This window comes from Astyanax mexicanus, chromosome 25 (assembly GCF_023375975.1).
Source record: "Astyanax mexicanus isolate ESR-SI-001 chromosome 25, AstMex3_surface, whole genome shotgun sequence".
In the NCBI taxonomy this organism is placed as follows: domain Eukaryota; kingdom Metazoa; phylum Chordata; class Actinopteri; order Characiformes; family Acestrorhamphidae; genus Astyanax; species Astyanax mexicanus.
In genome coordinates this window covers 20,746,484-20,766,932 of record NC_064432.1, presented here as the reverse complement: position 1 = coordinate 20,766,932, position 20,449 = coordinate 20,746,484, and the positions used below count along the sequence as shown (strand labels likewise).

The 20,449-nt window shown below is 37.9% G+C and overlaps 2 protein-coding genes across 5 annotated transcripts in view; one reads left to right on the top strand and one right to left on the bottom strand.

The window, feature by feature from the left end:
• lrba (LPS responsive beige-like anchor protein) overlaps positions 1-11,707 on the bottom strand; it is a 273,015-nt gene extending 261,308 nt beyond the window's left edge. For 2 of the 4 annotated variants that reach the window (XM_049472639.1, XM_049472641.1), the window contains exon 1: positions 10,737-11,707. In XM_049472639.1, coding sequence (XP_049328596.1) covers positions 10,737-10,880 — 144 coding nt within the window. In that variant the 5' untranslated portion in view covers positions 10,881-11,707. The remainder of the gene's footprint in view (positions 1-10,736) is intronic. The other 2 variants (XM_049472642.1, XM_049472640.1) reach the window with 2 other exon arrangements.
• Positions 11,708-15,243: 3,536 nt separating this feature from the next.
• rps3a (ribosomal protein S3A) lies at positions 15,244-19,999 on the top strand. Its single transcript, XM_007230241.3, has 6 exons — positions 15,244-15,363; positions 16,628-16,731; positions 17,662-17,849; positions 18,241-18,449; positions 18,953-19,062; positions 19,825-19,999. The coding sequence occupies exons 1-6, from the start codon at positions 15,302-15,304 to the stop codon at positions 19,950-19,952; spliced, it is 801 nt and encodes a 266-aa protein (XP_007230303.3). The 5' UTR covers positions 15,244-15,301; the 3' UTR covers positions 19,953-19,999.
• Positions 20,000-20,449: the final 450 nt, after the last annotated feature.

Genomic DNA, 20,449 nt, shown 5'->3' with positions numbered 1-20,449 from the left:
GAAATTAATAACTGCTACATTAGCTTGACTTCTTGACAAATCCGCAACCAAATTTGTTCAGTAGAGACTTGTCTAGTCACCTACTTAAACTGCTTATCCTCCAGCTGAAATATAGAAGCTGTACAGGGCTAGGATAGTAACTCAGTTTAAGTTTAGCTTAGCATTTGTTTACCAAAAGACTGGCTGACTTCTCTGTACATTTCACCTACATGTGACTTTAGTAACTTTCCTATGGTAAATTTATGACGAATTACACTGCTGAGGTAGATAAACATGTGAATAGGATTGAAGTCTCAAATACATTTACAGTTGCAAAAGTACTGCCGAGGTAAATATACTGTGCTTTCATGGTATGCCACCTTGGCTAACTCTTAAAAGAGACTTTGCTATGTTATTTAATTGTAATTAAATTCTTAAAACCCCGGAAATTTCTGTGTTCTGTATTAAGTAATGTTAATTCGACCATAATTTTTGCCATATAATTCACAAAGTGAAACATACAGGATGATTATTATTTGTTGTATTGATGATATAAAATGTCTATTCTTGTACATATCAGCTCTCAATCAGACATGCAAATTATGCCAATTTAAAGCACTGAAATGATGTAAAGCACTATTTAAAGTGTTTGTCCATACATTTTGGGGACTTAACTTTATGGTAAGAAAGTGTAATTGCAGAGCATGTGGAAGAGTACTTCTAAAACATGCATTGTGGTGCAGAGAGGATAAACCTGGTAAATTTAACGAGGGCTAGGTTGCGCTCTCTTGGATCTTACCAGTTCTTTTTAGTTCTAATTCTGCATTTCTTTGGTTTATCATGTGTAAATAAGATGATGAGTTTAAGGTTTGCTAAGTTTGTCACTAAAAACCTCATGGAAGGTTTTTAAGATTAAATATATATATATATATATATATATATATATATATATATATATATATATATATATATATATATATATATATATATATTATTAGTCACAAAATGGCATAAAAAACTCTCTTAAAAGTGAAAGTACAAATAAGTAAAAGGCACTGGCAGCAGCCCTGTCGGTGCTAAAGCGGTCCGGCTCTGCTCCTGCAGACGCAGTAAGAGTGAGATTAGAAATGGCTGCTGGAGGTGAGGAGGCTGTGTGATTTCTGCAGAGGAGGCAGAGTGTCAGCACTGATAAACTGAGCTCCAACTGAGCAATAAAAGCTAATGCAGGTGACAGGGCCAACAGTAGGTAAGATCACACTGAGACTCTGTTTCTGACCCATATACAGAACCACACACACACACACAGAGATCTGAACTCCAGGCCAGGGTTATTCTTAGAATCTCTGAGACCACACAATGATTTGAGTCAATTACATTAGATCAGTAAAAGGATTCAGTGCACAGAAATTTCTCACATTTCCCCAATTTCTTCCGTTGAGAGAAATGAAGAAAGTTGGATTATTTAGGAATCAACGCACTAAGAAATGACTTCCACATTTCCCATCAGGGCTCCAGATTAACATCATCCCACCAGGTGCTTTCTGGACAAAGAACATGTGCTGGTTAAAAAATGACTGGAAGTTTTCCTATTGTATAAGAAATACACATTTTATGAAAATCTGGTTTTTCTTAGTTTTAACTCCCTCTCCAAACAATCACTGATCATCAGTAAATTTTACACTTCATTTGTAAATCAAGGGAGCAGAGTCTGGAGGAAGAGTGGAGAGACACACAGTTCAAGCTGCTTGGGGTCTAGTGTGAAGTTTTCACCAATCAGTGATGGTTTGGAGAGACATGTCATCTGCTGGTGTTGATCCACTGTGGTTTTTTAAGTCAAAGTCAGTGCAGTTTTGTTTTCCCGGAAAATCTTACAGCACTTCATGCTTCTCTCTGCTGACGACTTTTATGGAGATGTAGATTTTGTTTTCCAGCAGGACTTGGCACACTGCCTACACTGCCAAAAGTACCAATTGGTCTTATTTAATATTCTAAATTTCTAAGACACTGATGTTTGGGTTTTCATTGGCTGTAAGCCATAATCTTTAGTAGATATTGGAATATCAAACTGTGTTACTGCACATCACTTTTTTGTCAATTTTTGTGCACCCCTACTGACTGAACTTTTTTTGTTCAATTGTCTTTTATATTTGACTAATACTTTTGTATTTCTTTGAGAGATCAGGCATGTTTTGATAGCCACTATGGTTTATTTCTTTTTAAATTTCATCAGTTCAGCTCGAATTGCATCTTTCTTTTTAAAACAGGAACATTGAGGGTGAAAAGTGTGGTAAAGCAGCCGATGGCTGACAGTTAAGCAAGGCTAGAATTTCATTTATCTGTCAGATTGGAGGGCACCTTTGTTCCAAGAGTATGCGCCTGGAGAAGGAGAGGAAGCAGTGGGTGTGTGTGTGTGTGTGTGTGTGTGTGTGTTACAGTATCACATAGGGAGACATATCCAACGTTGCTATTTAAAGAAACCAGAGATGCTCTACTTAGGAGCTCATCTCTTTTGTACTGACAGACCACCTCTCAGACACACCCAAACCTTACACATCACACACCTGCAGAAAATACACACAAAAAAAAGAATCAAAGGGACACTATTTCTGACATTCAGATCAGAGAACAACACAACTATGGACTCAGATAAAAATATATGTGGCTGCCAGAGCCAGTTAGAAAAAAAGCTGAATGACAAGTCAGACAAAAAAGAGAAGTCTGTTCAGGGCAGTAATGATTAATTATCAAGGTTGTGGAGTTTAACGACAAAACCTGACTAAAAGCAGTTGCAGATTAGCTGTTCAATAATTTATTTGTCGATTAGATGCTGACATCACAGTTCTTTCCTGCACTGACTAGGAACTGTTCAGGAACCACACAAACTTTACTGCTAAAATGTAACCATAACAAACAAACACATTACAAACAGACTGTGTCAAATAACTATCACTAACACAAACAAACCAGTAACACATAATACATAACATAAGTAGGTAGCTCCTAACATTCTATCCAGGGAGTATTTCAGAAAGTTTAGCCAAATAACTTAAGCCACAAGTCGTTCAGGTACAATAGCAGAAGAGCTGAATGACATTCATACTGGATAACTTCAGCTTTTGGCTTTGGCCTCCTGAAAAAATGCTGCTTTGTGGAACATGTGACTAGCTTTTCACTTCTAGCTTTTCCCCCTCAAAATTAAACAAGGTACATCTGCCTTTCTGTGTAAAACCACAGATATTATACTAATGACACAAACCAAACATAATCCCAAACTTGCCATCAGCTGAAAGCAAGTGTTATCAAAACCCAAATTCTGCATGCATTCACTCTAGGCCTACCAGTGTCAGTTACGAGATGCTGTCACTATCTTTCTGCTGTGGTAATTCAACCCTGGACGCAGTTATAAAATATTCATTAACCCAGAGAGGTGTGTGTGTGTGTGTCTGTGTGTATATGTGTGTGTGGTTATTCCCTTAAGCAAATAAAGCAAAAAATAAATAACAAAAAGACAAACTTTAGCTCATGCTTACCTAGTAGTTCTAATATCCAAAAACAAACATTACAGACTACATTACCCACGTCTACCAAGCTGCATTATTTAGCAGTCATAGACTAACCCACATAAACCCATAAAGCTATAAAACTCCAATCTAATTCAATCCAATCACGTTTTTTGCAGATGTATTACAAACAAATACATGCATGTCAAAATACAAATTGGTTTATTAAACAGAGATTAGTCTACCACTGCATCAAAACAGGATGCATCACCATGTACTTACTAGTGATAAAACGAGTCCTTATGAGTGGGTGAGGTAAATGGTCTTCCATTTAAATTAAAGAGAAGATGAGATAACATTTGAAACAATAAAAAAAAAAACTATAAAGATAGCCTAGTTAGTCTAACAAATAATTTTACTGCATTCCTTTACAAACACCAGATTAGAACTCTTTAGGCCAAAAGGTGGAGTAATCACCTGAAATATTTGAGTGAAGACATCACAACATGAGTGAATGAGTTAATGTCCAGGCCTGTATATGAAAACCAGCATATCCACTTTTTCTGGCCCGAGGCTTGAGCACAAAATGTATTGCACCAGATGGGGTTGTGTTGTCAAGTAAACAGAACACAGGTGGCCTGTGGTCTGATTGGTCTAACTAATTAAGACAAGTCAGTTTTGTGTAATTAAGGCAAATTTTCCCCACTTTTCCCCCTTCCGGTACCGTTCCCAGATTTTCAGCTGCGACTTAACTACTCAACAGGTGCCTGTAAATCCTACTATCCCAATTTAAGATTATAATAAAATACACAATGTATTGCAATACTACAAGCAAGGTGATTCATTGCAATTGTAATTGTATATATCTCACAAAACAACTAAATGTTGCAAAGTCTTTTTATATATATTGTGTGGCCCAAACGTAGACTATATACCAAATTAATGTGCTTACCTTTAGAAATTTTGCCTTTTGAAAATTTGGTGCACCTGCTGGGAGGATCATTTACCTGCTCCCATGGTTTCCACTGTGACTGTCAAACGTCACAGGCTTTGTTTAAGGACCTTAGTTGCTTCAGGCTGAGCACAGGGTCAGGGGCTCCTGCTGAACCATCTCAAACCTCAAGAGTCATCTACTAATGGACCACATGGACCAAAAAAACATGATACCCAGAGACATTTCACAATATATTTAGGTTTGCAAAAAAATAAATAAATAAAAGTAGTCTACACAATGATAAAGCATAACATTATTACTCTTTATAAACTTTACTGTCACTACTGGACTAAGAATAGCCCACCAAAGTCCACAAAAGGCCCAGGACACTGTTCAGTGATCAATAGGACTATAATCTGTAATTCTAGAAATAAAAAGCACTACTAGATCATAAAATAAAAATTAGTGTAAAACTAGGAGGTGGTCACAATATTATGCTTGCTTGGGGTACTTTATGAAACAGTCTGTTTTGATGATGTATCACAACTAGCGTTAATAAGATGAGCGCTATAATAAATTCACTATTCAGCCATTTAATCCCCAAAAAAACGCACTTGTTTATAAAAAAATAATTAAAAGATATTATTAATAATTCAAAGAAGAAGGACAACAACACATTGCTAATTTGCACTTTGCCATGTGCATTTGCATTTTTTAGTCAGTAAAAATTATTCTGTCATTGAACATGAGCAAGAGTGTGTGACTCATCGGTCAAACACTGTAAATTGCCCACTTGCAGAGAGAAGGTCAGACCACTATAATAAATCAGATTAGCAAATCATTGAGGGGGAAACAGAGAGAGAGAGGGAGAGACAGACACAAAGAATAAGAGAGACAAATGAGCGAAGGTGGGTCATAAAGGAACATTGCAGGACATAAGCAGACTAAATATTTATATAAACATATATATTTACAAACTCAAAGTCTGGATTAGGGGGTTGCCATATCATATCTTACAATATACAGGCCTGTCACAATAACTGTCAGTGGCTTTTATTAGTCTTAAAATGACAAAAATATAATGTATCATGTATCAAGTATCATGTCATTTCTGGCACAATATATAAAAAAATCTTATTGTGACAGGCCTAACAATATATCATTATACAGTCATATTGTGAGTTCTTTTACGTAGATGCTAGTTACTCTCTCAAAATACAAACTAAACTATGACTAAACAATTTCATACAGCGCTGCAAAGGAAAGTAAAGTTACAGATCATTTACAACGAGCACTGGCTTTATTTTTTTTTAATGTGCCTGCCTGACAAGCCAAATAAAAACCATAATGAACAAATTAGAATGTGTGTATTCTTATCTCTAGAATTTAAAGCAAATTCACAGTAAAATGAATATGTACAATCACCCCTTCTATTAATGTACGGTATGAACCTATAACAATATTAAAATATTTTAGCTTTTTTTATTTTTGCAATAACAATGTTCTTGGCATACTGACAAAGCAAAATATACTACTAAAACAAATTAAAAGAGAAAGGAAATATTGTGCAAAAGCAGCCTTAACTGCTTTTAAGACTTTTCTAAGGTTTTTCAACATTATAATTTCAATATTACTATGTCACAAGATATTGCATTCGATAAAATATAACACACCCCTACTTTACACATTATAAAGTTAAATAACGAGATTGTCTGTGTGATAGCTGAGGATGATTCTCTCTTTTCTCCCTCATTCTCTCCCTTATTCTCTCTCTCATTGTGTTGCCACAGTGACAAAGCAGTTTTGCAGGTTATCCCTGCCTCCGTTGCACTGGTGCATGGACACCGTGCTCTTCTCACTTCCTTATTGCTCCTATTCACACACAGGACAGCCAATTCAATGTCACTCAGACTCACCACAGGGTGGCCAAACCAAATCAATCCAAATGACCTCCAACACAGCACATACACGGTTCAAATGTCACGTTTGTGTCTGTACATTTTTAGGACAAAACAACAGACTCAGACTTTGCACTATATTGGTACCCATTCATACATTTGTCTAATCAGCTAATCTTATGGCAGCAGCACATTAGAAAAATAAATAATTTCAGTTGTTAATATACATTAATTTCTGCATTTCAGGCCAGAAAGACAAAGTTGGGATGGTCAAGCATTTACCACTTTATGAAACTAAATTTACCACTTTATGAAACTATACAACGAAATTCCTCCCAATTATTTAAAAGTGTCATTGATAGTGTCAAAATGTTTGTGGACCCGACTTCTTATGCTATAATGAATGCATTCAACTATACTAAGTTGCACACATTGTGCACACATTGTTGACATAGATGGGCAAATGTACACAAAAAGCTTATCATCTAGTCTGTGAAAAGAAGTACTGCATGTAGAAAGGAACTTTTATATCAATTAAACATGAACCTATATTGACACCACTCTTAATGCAGGCACGGGCTAGAAGGGCATAAATTTAGGACTGGGCAATATGGCCAACATATATATATCATAATATATTTCGTAATTTTGATTGATGCAATATAATTCGGACAGATAAAAAGTATAAAAGCCACCACCTGTGATGCATGTTTAGACCAAAACCTGCAGTGGCCGAGACAGGGACTACAGGTATATTTTTAAATCCTTAAAAAATAAAACAAGAAGAAAATAGGGGAAAATGTATCAAAATCGCTTATGCAACTATCTCATGCACAGCACAGTCATTTGTATTTAGTATCTGCTGCACATCATCTAAATAAATCAGGATTAACTTAACTCCTTTGGAGCAATCCTCCAAAACCTAGTAAAAAATATAGTCCTCCTTGAACAGTAACTCCAACAAAAGCAGAATATACTCTTAATACAGGCAAACACAGAACATACTCTTAATACTGAACAAGCACTTTTGTCCATATAGTGCACATGGCTCTAAGCTCTTTCATTTCATTACACACACACACACACACACACACACACACACACACACACACACGTGGAGGGGAGGAAAGGAAGAGCTACAATAAACTGTTTCCCGCACTGCACTGACTTCCTTGTTGTAAAAAGAAAGCTTTAGGCGCCCACACAGCACAGAGTTCCACTAGTGTGAACTCTGACCTTCAACTGCAAGAGCTGCACAAGTACTCAAGAGCACACTTCAACAAAATCAACCAGAATTCACTTTTAATTTAAAATATATGTACTTCAAACATACTATAGTGAACAGGCTTTAGTGAAAGGTCACAAAGTTTTTCTTTCAGTTCTTATATAGTTTGTCCTTAGTGGACCTACAATAATTAAACAGCAGTAAATCCAAAACATATGCAATAGAATAAACCTTAAAGCTTAAACTCACTGTGTAAACAGTAAAGACCAGAATCCAGCTAATATTTACACTATTATCCAATCTATACACTAGCGTATGCTATAAAATTTAACTTATGCCAACATACACACTAGAAGGTGTCAAATCCAACAAACACAAACATAAACTAGCATCAGCTGTAAAATCCAACAAACACCAATATATACACTAATATTAGCCATAAAAAACAACTTGCAAAAACATACACCTTTGTTTAACTTGTAAAATCCAACTTACAAAAGAGTAAATACAATTTTTAAGCTGTAAATCCAACATGCATACTAAATAAAAACAACTTGCACCAACAAGAGACTCCCCTTTTTGCACATTTAAACAGTTTCCCTGCCACCAACCACCTGAACCAAATAATCAGCTAATAAAAAAAAGCCTAGATCAAAAGGAATAATAAGAGAAGGACAGCACAAGAGATAGAAGCAAGGCTGGGTTACTCTAACAGCAGGGTTAAAAACCTGCCACTTACTCCAACTTCCTCTATAAAATAAAATTTACATAGTAGCCTAAGCTGTGCAATACAACTACACCCACATATATCAAAGTATAAAATCTGTCAGACAAATGTGGTTTAGGTTAAAAAAAAATGTGGTTTCCTGAATTCACAGCTGCATTTCACAGATTTCAGAGATAAAGAGATAACAGAACAAAATGTTAAACATTACCAAAATAAATCACATCAATATAACCTAAATAACATTCAAAACATTCTAATTTATACAATTTATACCAACTTTTGCACTAGTTTAGGCTTTAAAATTGAGTGTGCACCAATAAATACTGTAATGTAAGCTGTAAAATGCCTTCAGCAGCATACACACAATCATATGCAGTAATATCTGACAAGAAATTGCTTTAAAATACATCTTACACATTATTAAAACTAGTATAACCTGTAAAATTAAACTTGCACTAACAACAGACACACTAATAGAAGTTGTAAAACCCAGCTTAAAGTTTAGCACAAAAAAACAACTGTAAAACACAGAGGCATTAAGCACACTGTGTTGCCTTGTGAAACACATTTCCTCATTTAGTGGCAGATGATGCACAAACAGTGGGTGGAAAAAATACACTCACTGGCCACTTTATCAGAAGCTTCTTTCTAGTGGCTCCAACTAGCCAGTGAGACTGAGTTTATTTCATTAAAATATTGGATTCATATAAACCCAAGATCTATAAAATTAGCTTATTTTGAACAAAAGCAAAGCTGTAATAAATAAAAAATAGTGCTGTGAATTATTAAATACAAATAATGGTAGGATGAATGTTTCTTGTACAATTACATTAGTTCTTTTAAAAAGTTACATCAAAAACAAAACCCTTTTTAGTAACGAAAAAACTTAAATGAAAAAATCTAATTTATTGAAACAATTCAGCAAATCAGTGGTGAAACCCAGCCTTACTAGCTGGTGTAAAGAGTGCAGCCCATCATCTGGCCCTTTAACAATGGTCTGACCAAAGAGTCAAGCCTGGCTGGGTATTTTTGAGTGGTAAACTTCCCTCCACCATGCCGAAAGCACTTTTAGGTTGCCATATGCACAAGCTACCATTAACATTACCATGACTGCTTCTCTGCTTTACAGAGAATGATTTTCCAACCCAGTGATCTCTAGACAACAGATATCATGCAGTCAGAAAATGACCAATAATAAAGGGGTTAGATGTGGGAACTTAAACTGGTCAGAACAGCAGTTGGTTGACACAGTGTGTAACTCTACACCTTTATCGTGAAGCTATGAGGTAGAGGGTGAAGTAGCCATTGAGGGGAAGCCCAATGGCCATGTTCCTTTTTCTGTGTTTATTAAGTGTAATTAAGCAAAACCACAAAATTGAGGGTTTGAATAAAGTGGTCAGTGAGTGGAAGCATAAGGTATGGGGGTTATATTTAAGTGACAAGTAAATGTTAGTACAAAGCAGGTGTTTCTAATACAGAGGCAAGTGAGAGGAAGCACTCGAATCGAAGAATGGAATCAAATCGAACTGGGACCAGAGGAATCAGAATTAAATCAATTCAGAAAACCAGGGGTGATACTCAGCTTTACTAGCCTGTATACAGAGTGCAGCCCATTCTTTGGTTCTTCAACAATGGTCTGACCACAGAGTCATGCTTGGCTGGGTATTATTGAGTGATAAACACCCCTCTACCCACCAGTGCCTGAAGGACTTGTAGGTTGCCATTAACACTACCACTACAATTGACACTACCATGACTATGCTGTGCAGAAAACAGCTAACCAGCTGGTAAAGGTGGTAGTAGGAGGGGTTTGTAATAAAGTGGTCAGTGAGTGGAAGAGCAAGTAAGTAAGTAAGTAAAATTTATTTATATAGCACTTATCCCAGACAGTTGTCACAAAGTGCTTTAAAGAAGATCAAAACAACAAAAACAAACATTAAAATAAAAACAGAAAATAAACATCAGTACACCTAAAAAGCTTGTTTAAACAAATAAGTCTTCAATTGTTTTTTAAAAGACTCCAATGACTCAGCAACTCTCAAAGAATATGGTAGAGTATTCCATAGTTTGGGTTAGTGGAAACCCTAGTAAGTATTAGTAAGGCTGATGGGGTTTCTAATAAAGTGGCAAGAGAGCGGAAGCACACTGTGGTAATAGGGCTGTTAAGGTTTCTAATAAAGTGACCAGCCGAGTGAGTAAAAGCACAAAGTTTTAAATAGGAGAGGTTTCTAATAAAGTGGCCAGTCCAGTAAGTAGAAGCACAAGGTAGTAATTAGTAGGGGTTTCTAATAAAGTGGCCAGTGACTGGAAGCACAAAGTAGTAATAGCAAAGGTTTCTAATAAAGTGGCCAGAGAGTTAAAGCATACAGTATTAATTAGCATGTTTCAAGTGGCCAGTCCAGTGGAAGCACAAGCTAGCAGGTGTTCCTAATACAGTGGCAAGAGAACTCGCGGTTTAATCAGCTTAACTCACCAAGTTGAAGACTGTCTCCACGATGTCCCGGCTCGAGACTTCTCCAGCCTGCACCAGGCCCTGCAGCACGGCGAATTTCATCCGGATGCCCCTGATGGGGACGGCGGGGCCGAGCGGCGCGCTGCTCCCGTCTTCACTCGCCATGACTCAGGTGGGTCAAGTGTAGCCAGGTGTAGCTAAGCTAGCGTTAGCTATTTCCCTCCCCCTCTCTCTTTCCAACAGGTGAGGCACCTGTTCAGCCGGTGCCCCAGCCCAAACACCAACCCCAGCGGCGGCTCTGGCTCCGGTTACACTGCCAGACGCCCTCGATAACCATCCACGGGAAGCCCTGGTGGGGTCACAATCCGTTTATATCCACTTTATCTACTTTATTTCGCTTCCATTAACTTCACGCTTTAACTAGTAGCGCTGCTGCCCCCTCCTCCTCCTCCTCCTGTGTCATTCAGAGCGCGCGTTCACGACAACTGGACGAAGGCGCGAGCGGGCTGTGCGCGAGCGAGCTGTCATCGAACGTCCGCGCGCCCCGCTCCAACTTTAGCCGAATGCTAACAAATTTACCAACTTTTGTATGTACGGATCTTCTGCTCCCGTCTTTTCGACGTTACCGGCAGAAGCAAGCCCGTATTCGTCCCCGCAGAGTCGAGGCGACCGAGAAACTAACTTAAACCGCCTTCACACAGGTAGAGAACGAGTCTTACCAAAACAAGCGCCGAAAAAAGGCTCCGAGCTGCCAAATACGATCCCGCCGCGGCTCGCGGGCTCCTCCCGGTCCTTACGAGTCCCTACGGTTCTCGTTCGATCCCGATAAGTCCCGATAATGTCATCGATAAGCCTCAGTCCGCTGCTCACTCCGCCTCTCCTCCGCCATGTCAGTGGAGCAGCTGAGAGAAAAAGCTGCGCATGCGCAGAACAGCACAGCACAGCACAGCACAGCCGCGAGCTCCGGCTCAGGTGTGGCGCAGGTACACGAGCCGCCGGTGACGTTGCAGAGCGCCGGTCCGGCCTCCCGCGCGCTGCGATTGGCCGATTAGGTTAGTTCACATTTAAGAACGCTCCACGGATTCAGAAACGACCCCAGCCGCTGAAGCCCCGCCTCTCCAGCGCTCCGATTGGCTGGTAGTCAAACCGTCCAACCACGCTGGGAGGCTTGGCGTGACGAAGCATGAATGACCAGCCAATCCCAGGGCAGGAGAGGCGGGAATAAGCGTTAGCCAATCCAAGCTCAGAACGGCGTGACACCGTCTACCAATCACAGCTCTTTGTTTTGCTTTTCACGGTAAAATAATAATGTAACGATAAAAATAATAATTTGATAAAGAAAAATATGTATTAAATAAGTGTTAAATGTGTGGATTATTAAAAAAAGGCTTTGTCTGTAGTAAAGCAACAGTGTTACTGCTGTTAAACTCTACTGCAGCATTCACACACACAGCACATTCACACAAATCATAATAGCTCAAAAAGAAAACAGAAACACAGAAAACTCTGTAACTATTAAAAATATTTTCGTTTAGAGAAATGACAAATCCTACAGCTTCAAAAGACTCTTGGAAATTGGAGAAAAATGGTAAAGGAAGAGGTCTGGCTGAGCCACATGGCAACACCTTCAGTTCAGCTTAACATTGAACTAACTCACAGTTTCAGCTGTGAAGAGACGAATTAGAGGTCTGACAAGTAAAGTGACAGAAAAAAACACTGCTTAGATGAGAAAAAACAGCAATCTTTCTCAGAGCCGGAACAACCTACGTGTTTGTGAATTGTTTTGCTGTGTTTCTACAGGGAACTGACTGGCTCCCGAGAGAGAGAGAGAGAGAGAGAGAGAGAGAGAGAGAGAGATAGAGAGTGTGTGTGTGTGTGTGTGTGTGTGTGTGTGTGTGTGTGTGTGTGAGTGTGAGATCACAGTCTCCCTCAGCAACATGTCCCTTGTGTCATTACCTTGGTGTCGGCCAAGCTGACCTCACAACCTGAGCGATGAGAAAATAAAGCCTATAAGCACAAAAACTGTTTTAAACCAAAGACTGGGACCAAAAGCTTTCTTAACAAAGATCTTACACTTAAACAGTACAGAAAAAAACTCATTCAGGTTAACATGCTTTTCTTCAGATAAGAGGCTTAATAATGTACATTCAAGATATTTATTATACATTTTGCCCAATATACAAGACTGAAGGTTTATGGAGAGTGGTACAGAAGCTTATTAATATCATAACTGGTATTAGGAGTCCTAAGCTGACTCCTCATTCTCAGTTTCCTAACTTCTCAACTTCTGTGATGATGATCAAAGTAACAGGTATATAGAGCCTTTTTAAGTGCAATTTACAATCACATTCTACCCTCACTCAGCCACTCCCAGCTAATTGTGTACAGCATACTTTCAACCAGAAACTACTGTCCACCAGCAGGACTGCATCAGACACTGCATACAGTCACACATACATACTCAAACATATCAGGACAGTTTACAGTATCCAAGGCAAGGAGAGAACATGGACACTCCACCCAGATAAGGAATTGAACCCAATCACTGAGAGGAAGATTTGCTAATTACTAAGTCTAAAAAAAATCAGTATAATTTAGGAAAAAGCCTATGACAGTCTAAACAAACTACTTTGCATAATACTGTAAAGCTTAGCACTGTTACTGTATTCCAATCATGGGCTATTTTTTGGATAAATATAGACAATGCTGTGTGAATATATGTTTGTCTATAAATATGTTTACACATACTATGGTCAGCACCTTTATTTTGTCCAATTGTATTTGCTATCTATTTGTTATTCCATTGTTATTTTGTTCTTTATTTATTTGTTTGTCCTTTTGAAACAATGTTTAGGCATTGCCATAAATAAGTAATACCTGGTGTATGCTGTAACCTTTGGTTAAAATAAACAGTACAAGTTCATAATAATTTGGCATTATTCACCATTTACCATATTTTACAGAAAACAAATATGCACAGAGCTATGAACAATTCAGCAGTTTAAAACCTCATAAATCAGACGTTACCGTCTGTTAGGACTTTTCTCTATAAGAAATTAAAGATAATTCTTTGGAATATGTTAAGTACAAGGACGCTGCTATGATTATTATGATGCTATGAAGATTATCTTTAAAGGCTCTTTAGATAATCCTGAAGGAAATTTAGCAAGGTTGTGTAAAGATTGTTTATTCCATCATCAACCTTAAAACAACAACAAAAAAAAAAAAAACATTTATTAAATATTTATTGCTATCAGGGTGTAGTTAATGGTTGCACTGTGACCTTTCTGGACATCCCAAGTTTTGTGTTGTAAAACAAACCCACACAGAGGTTGACTGACCAGTTTGGTCACTACTAGGCGTGTGGGTGTCTTTACACTGTAAACAAGCAGGCGTTGGTGCAATAAACACAGGAAGAAGTGAATGCAGATCTCACTGTAACTGTTGCAAATTAACTACATTCAATTTAACAGAAATTCACTATCAGAGCTGGTTTATGGAGAGCCTGCCCACTTCCTATTTCCCCTGGTATATAAAAAAATAACTGTAAACGCTATAAGGGTGAAACCAATGAGGTGAATGGAGCTAAAATCAATGATTAAAAATAGTGTCTAAGCAGTTTCATGTTTCGTCTCATTTTATTACTATATTTATATAATTTAAAATCTATTGAAAATATAATCACCCTGTACATTTAATGGTTTGATAAAAAGGGGCTAATCTCTGGGTTTGTGTGACCACCAGTGGAGTCCAAAATGAAAAGGTTTGTAAGGAGCATTTGAGCCAAATTAAATTTTATAAATGTTTTATCATTTTCATACTCACACATTTCACTGCTGACATATTGTTTAACGTTTGTAAACTTCAGTTTACAAACCTCAGAAACTTTGTGCTCTGACTAACTGAAGTATCAGCTCTCCAACCACTCAGCTCACAGTAGCAGTAATGCTAGCGAATATGTTGTCTGAAACCTGTTTGCTGTAGAAATTGAACAAAAATAGGTAAGTTTTCTTTGTTTTATAAGCAAAATACATCGTTACAGTTTCCAAACTTTACAAAATATCCTGGTCACACTATTTTATGTAATTAATGCTTATACACTGGCGGAAGAGAACATGCCAAGATGCATGAAAACTGTGAATAAAAACAAGGGTTATTCAACCAAATATTGATTTCTAACTCTCTGAACTCTGAAAACTTAAAACTTATAAATGTGTTTTCTTTGCATTATTTAAGATCTAATCGCTCTGCATCTTTTTTACTTCAGCCGTTTCTCATTTTCTGCAAATAAATGCTCTAAATGACAATATTTTTATTTGGAATTTGGGAGAAATGTTGTCTGTACTTATAGAATAAAACAACAATGTTAATTTTACTCAAACATATACCTGTAAATGGCAGAGTCAGAGAAACTGATTCAGAAACTGAAGTGGTCTCTTCGTTTGTTCCAGAGCTGAAACCTCCCACCACTAGGCGGCACGCTTTATATTACACACAAATCCCGCGATAGTTTGTCCTTCCCCACTCTCACCGTTAAGTCTCGCGATATTACCGTTCCTCCTCCTCTTTCGCTCCCTGCGTTCATCATGGCGGTCGGTAAGAACAAGAGACTCACCAAAGGAGGCAAAAAAGGGGCCAAAAAGAAGATGTAAGTCACACAATTCACACACTGTGTGCTTTAGGAGGGTTTATTAAATGGATGGGGCAGGTTTTTGTATTTTTAAAGTAATGGATGGAGCAGATATGTAAGGGATTGTGAGTGGTGCGCCGTGGCGGTGTAACCCCGGCGCTAGTTATCCGGGTTTTAGAGGAGGCGAAACGGGCAGAAACGGAGGATTTCTCGGTCTGCCTGCACGAATTCAGGCTGTTTAACTGTTAAACTATAAACTGTTCTTATAGCGGGCCTCAAGAACTAACTGTAAGAGCGCGAAGTTGTGTTCCTCACATTTCACTGGCTAACTAGCCTTAGCTAGTTCATGTGCAGTAGAAGTTGAGATGAAGGTTGCTTGGTGTATGAACTGTCCGTTCCCCCTTAAATCACACTGAAGTGGCGTTCGACAGATAAGGCGCAAGATTGTAAGCAGGGAACGTTTTAAGGTGGAACGGAAAGTTAGCATAGCAGGGTTTTTTGTATCAGGCTGAATTTAATCCTAAGCTATTCTGTCGGTTGTGTATTTGCAGTCTATTTTGAGGGCTGTGGGTGAAGTAATCTAAGTTAGCTAGGTTAGTTAGTTAGATGTGCCACGTTTGTAGTTCTGTGTCCAGTAATGCTTTTGGCTGGATGAGGTCTGTTCTGATCTGTGTGTAGTGGGAAAACATGTATATTTTTGTGGTGTTCACTTGTATATGTTTACTTGAATGGTTGTGTAAGCTTGCAGAATCACACTGTCATTATAGAAGTCTCTGAATTATATATTTTCAGGATCAAGAAATATCTATCTAGCTACATATCTATATTTAAATTTCCAAAAGTATCCGATCACCCATTCAGGTTGTTGAATTCAGGTGTTCAAAATCCGTTTAAAATCAAGCATCTAGGCATGCAGACTGCTTCTACAACCATTAGTGAAAGAATGAGTGGATACAACAAGTCCAGTTGTGAAACTTCATTACATATTCTACAGTAATCTGCCAGTGTTACTGTAACGCACTGGATGCATTTTGCTCTGTCATTATAGAACATTTTGCATTCTGCCGCTTCAGACCTCCAAACTTTGTCGTCTTCAGATTAGCTTAAGAACTGTAGAACATAGAGATCTTTATAGAATGGGTTTCCATGATCGAGAAGCTTTATTCATCCAAATCCCACATCAGCAAATGCTTTTTATCTTATGATGCTCGTTGGCCTTGTGGGCATGTTCTCCAAGATGTTCCTAGAGCTCATCTCATATGTTTTGTTTTATTTGTTGCAGTGTTGACCCCTTCTCCAAGAAAGACTGGTATGATGTCAAAGCACCCGCCATGTTCAACATCCGCAACCTGGGCAAGACTTTGGTCACCAGGACTCAGGGAACTAGTGAGTAAAGAATTCGCTCAAATATGAAATGCATTCCCAAAGCAAGTTTTCCATAGTTGACCAGTTAATGGGGACTGGGAGTGCCTTTTGAATAGTAGTTTTGGGCTTGCGATTTATTTAGTTATACAGTTTTTTTTAACTGGCACACAAGCCTCTAATGAGCATGTTGCAATACGCTATTGACTGCATCTTATTGTAATGGTTTGTTTCAAATTTATGTTGAGGAAGCCAATTTTGGGTTCTTAATGGATCCAGTTAAACATTGCTCTTGCCTTGAGCCATTTCAGTAAACTGTGACATAATTAGTGTTTAGACAACCTCATTTATCAGAATTTTTTTATAGTAAACTACATAAACTATATTTAAAATTTTGGTAAAGTGTTTTGTCCTTTCAACTCATCAGCTCATTAACAAGCGATTCACTGGATGTGTTAAAGCAGACAATCCTCTAAAATGTGCTGGGCAGGAGGTGATGGAACAATGATTGAAGGAACATTGCTGTAAAGGATGGAGAGACAAATCAGTATTAAACAAAAACAATGGATATGGCAACTTAGACATTTTGCCTCTTTACCTTAGCTGTGTTTAGTATATCACTTTCTCAGGAGTTGGTCTCAAGTTGATCAGGATATCTGTTGCTGTAATTGGTGTTAAGCACATTTTATCAGTGTGTGTGGTCAATACAATTGACTTGCATAATCCATCTTGCTTTAAACTTGCTATTTAAAAAAAAAAAAGAAAAATCCCTGCTGTTGTAAATCATTGAATAACATGCTTGAATTGAGAATACATGAGAATTATAGTTTTGGTCCCAGATGAAGAGCACTGATTACCTTCAATGAATGACATTCCCACATGTTTTAACTGTTAATGACACTTCAGATAACTGACTTAAAGAACCGCTTTTCACACCTTTTTTCTTTCTTTCAGAAATCGCCTCCGATGGCCTGAAAGGCCGTGTGTTCGAGGTGAGCCTTGCTGATTTGCAGAACGATGAGGTTGCCTTCCGCAAGTTTAAGCTCATCACTGAAGATGTGCAGGGAAAGAACTGCCTGACCAACTTCCACGGCATGGACTTGACCCGTGACAAAATGTGCTCTATGGTTAAGAAGTGGCAGGTAGGAATGCTTGTACCCACAGCTTTATTTTGGTGTTTGGCGCAGTCTCAGTTTTTGTTACATTTTTGCTTTGGAGGTACAAGGTTAACATTGCTGTTATACTAACATCTCTAATGGGAATTTGTACCCTACCAATTAGCATAGGACTGTTTGTATGACTAAGTGTTTTTACATTGCAATAAAGCTAAGTCTGTCTGCACAGTTTTTCAAGCTTTAATAGACTTTTCTATGACTTTTGATATAGATCGTATTCTTTAATACATGGAATAAAGTATGCAAAGCTCAACTTCAATCTAGTCAGTGTGTTGATTGTATTCTGTACAGTACAGTAGTACTGATTCGTTGTTTACAGATTTTAATGTGCGCTGCTTATTTTCTGTGTTCTCTCCAGACCATGATTGAGGCCCACGTGGACGTTAAGACCACTGATGGTTACCTCCTTCGCCTGTTCTGTGTCGGTTTCACCAAGAAACGCACCAACCAGATCAGGAAAACCTCCTACGCTCAGCACCAGCAGGTCCGCCAGATCCGCAAAAAGATGATGGAAATCATGACCCGCGAGGTCCAGACCAACGATCTGAAGGAGGTGGTCAACAAACTGTAAGTGCTGGATGGAGTTCAATCAACCTGAGTGTATAAAAGGAACAAAAAAAGGTTTAGTGAGCGTTTGCAGGAAGAGCAAAGTGTAGTCTCTGGTCCTCATGGCCTAGAAGCGAGAAACTACGAGTTAAGTTTTATGTCCCTTTTAATGTGTTTTTTTAGGTAAATATACCGAAGAAATTAAACTTAAGATATTGGCTAAAGAAGGTAGCTTCTGTGACTATGCCATGTTTTGTAGATTTGTATGCCGTGTTTTAGACTTATTCTGAAATTTCGACATGCTTTGATCCCAGAAGCCAGTAATATTGCATGCTAGAGGAAGTCAGTTTCAGAAAATATAGGCTTACCAGGGCTGATGGCTGCAATCTGTACAGTTTTTATGTAGATTAAGTAAAATGGATGATTTATTAATGAGCTGTAAAATGTTTGGATGGTTTGGATTGGATTGTTTTGTAGTATAAACTAAGATTGCAACTGATTTTTTTCCCTTATGTGTTGTGCAGGATCCCTGACAGTGTGGGAAAGGACATCGAGAAGGCCTGCCAGTCCATCTACCCCCTGCATGACGTTTACGTCAGGAAAGTGAAGATGCTGAAGAAGCCCAAGTTTGATTGTAAGTTTCTGCATATCTGGGGGTTGAAGTACTCAGATTAGTTTTCTAATTGTATTATAGATTTATTATTTTTAATATATAAAGGATATCAGTGCTTAATTAAAATGACAGCTGCATATTTAATTAGTGTAAACAACTGTTTAATTTAACAATAATTAATAAAATAACTGTAAATGTCAGTTTTAATTATAGCAGAATCTGCCACAGTTGATGAATTAGCTATATAGTATTTGTATCATATTGTCCAGCTCTAGGTTCTGATTTTCTTTCTGAAAAGAAACTCCACTGGGATAAAACCTAACGCCGCCAATTTTCTGGTTTTACTCATTGTTGATGTTTTTTAACTAACATTCAATAAACTCTTTGACACTAGTTTAGTACAAGTACTTCCCAAAGCCTGGTATGGTCAACAGAAGTTATCTAATGGATTAGTTTTGAAACCCCTTTATGTTGTTTTTCAGAAGAACTTTTAAACACAATAATTTACAATGTTAAACATCTTATTTCATGCAAATCTCTGCTGTCTGCACTTGCTTATAACTAAAGCAGGGTGTGATAAAGCTGGTAAAGGTAAAAATGTGCGAAATTAAAAGGCATGCTGCTAAAAAGGGAAGAATATCAAAGACATTTTGGAGCAAAAATTAGTGGTTAATTCTGCATTTGACAGCTTTTGTGATGCCAAATGTATCAAATGACAGCTTATATGATGCCAAATGTATCAAATGGTAAATGTACCTAAATGTACCTAAATGTGTGTTACAGTGGGTAAGCTGATGGAGCTGCACGGTGAGGGAGGCAGCAGTTCCACCACCAAGCCAGCAGAGGGCGAAACTGGGGCCAAGGTGGAGAGAGCTGACGGATATGAGCCCCCAGTCCAGGAGAGTGTTTAAAAGTCCCCTAAACACATGTGGAGTCAATAAAATGTGTAAATTTGAAACTCTTTTGTGGTTTGTGATTCGTGACAGTTTTATACTCAAGTATTAAACACAAACCTTTGTGGTTGTGTTGGAAATGGGGAATGAAAGAACTATGCAGTGTGTCCCCTTTAGAGAGAGAGAGAGAAAAAGGATTTCCTGCTATAACTGAAGTCACATTTAATATTTATACAGCTAATAAATAAAGGTTCATGTTTGCCATTGTTTCAGTTAATTTAGGCAGGTGGGAATGCAGTAATCACAATGCACCGAAACCCTCAAGAGGAATCGTCAATTTGTGTTGAGACTAACCACGTAACCCACCCTTCTATCAGCTTCTATTCTACAAGTTTGAGCTTAAGTAGTTAGTAAATTTGTTTATGACTCAGATAATTACTGCCAATGTGTTGAAAGAACTGAATTACATTTTATTCATTTTTTTAAAGACTGAATTAAAACTACTTCAACCATAC

Bases quoted from the DNA above. Each gene is read 5' to 3' on its own strand.
- rps3a (XM_007230241.3), top strand. From the start codon at position 15,302: ATGGCGGTCGGTAAGAACAAGAGACTCACCAAAGGAGGCAAAAAAGGG. The intron at 16,732-17,661 runs GTGAGTAAAGAA...TCTTTCTTTCAG, and splicing joins CACCAGGACTCAGGGAACTA to AAATCGCCTCCGATGGCCTG. The intron at 18,450-18,952 runs GTAAGTGCTGGA...TGTGTTGTGCAG, and splicing joins AAGGAGGTGGTCAACAAACT to GATCCCTGACAGTGTGGGAA.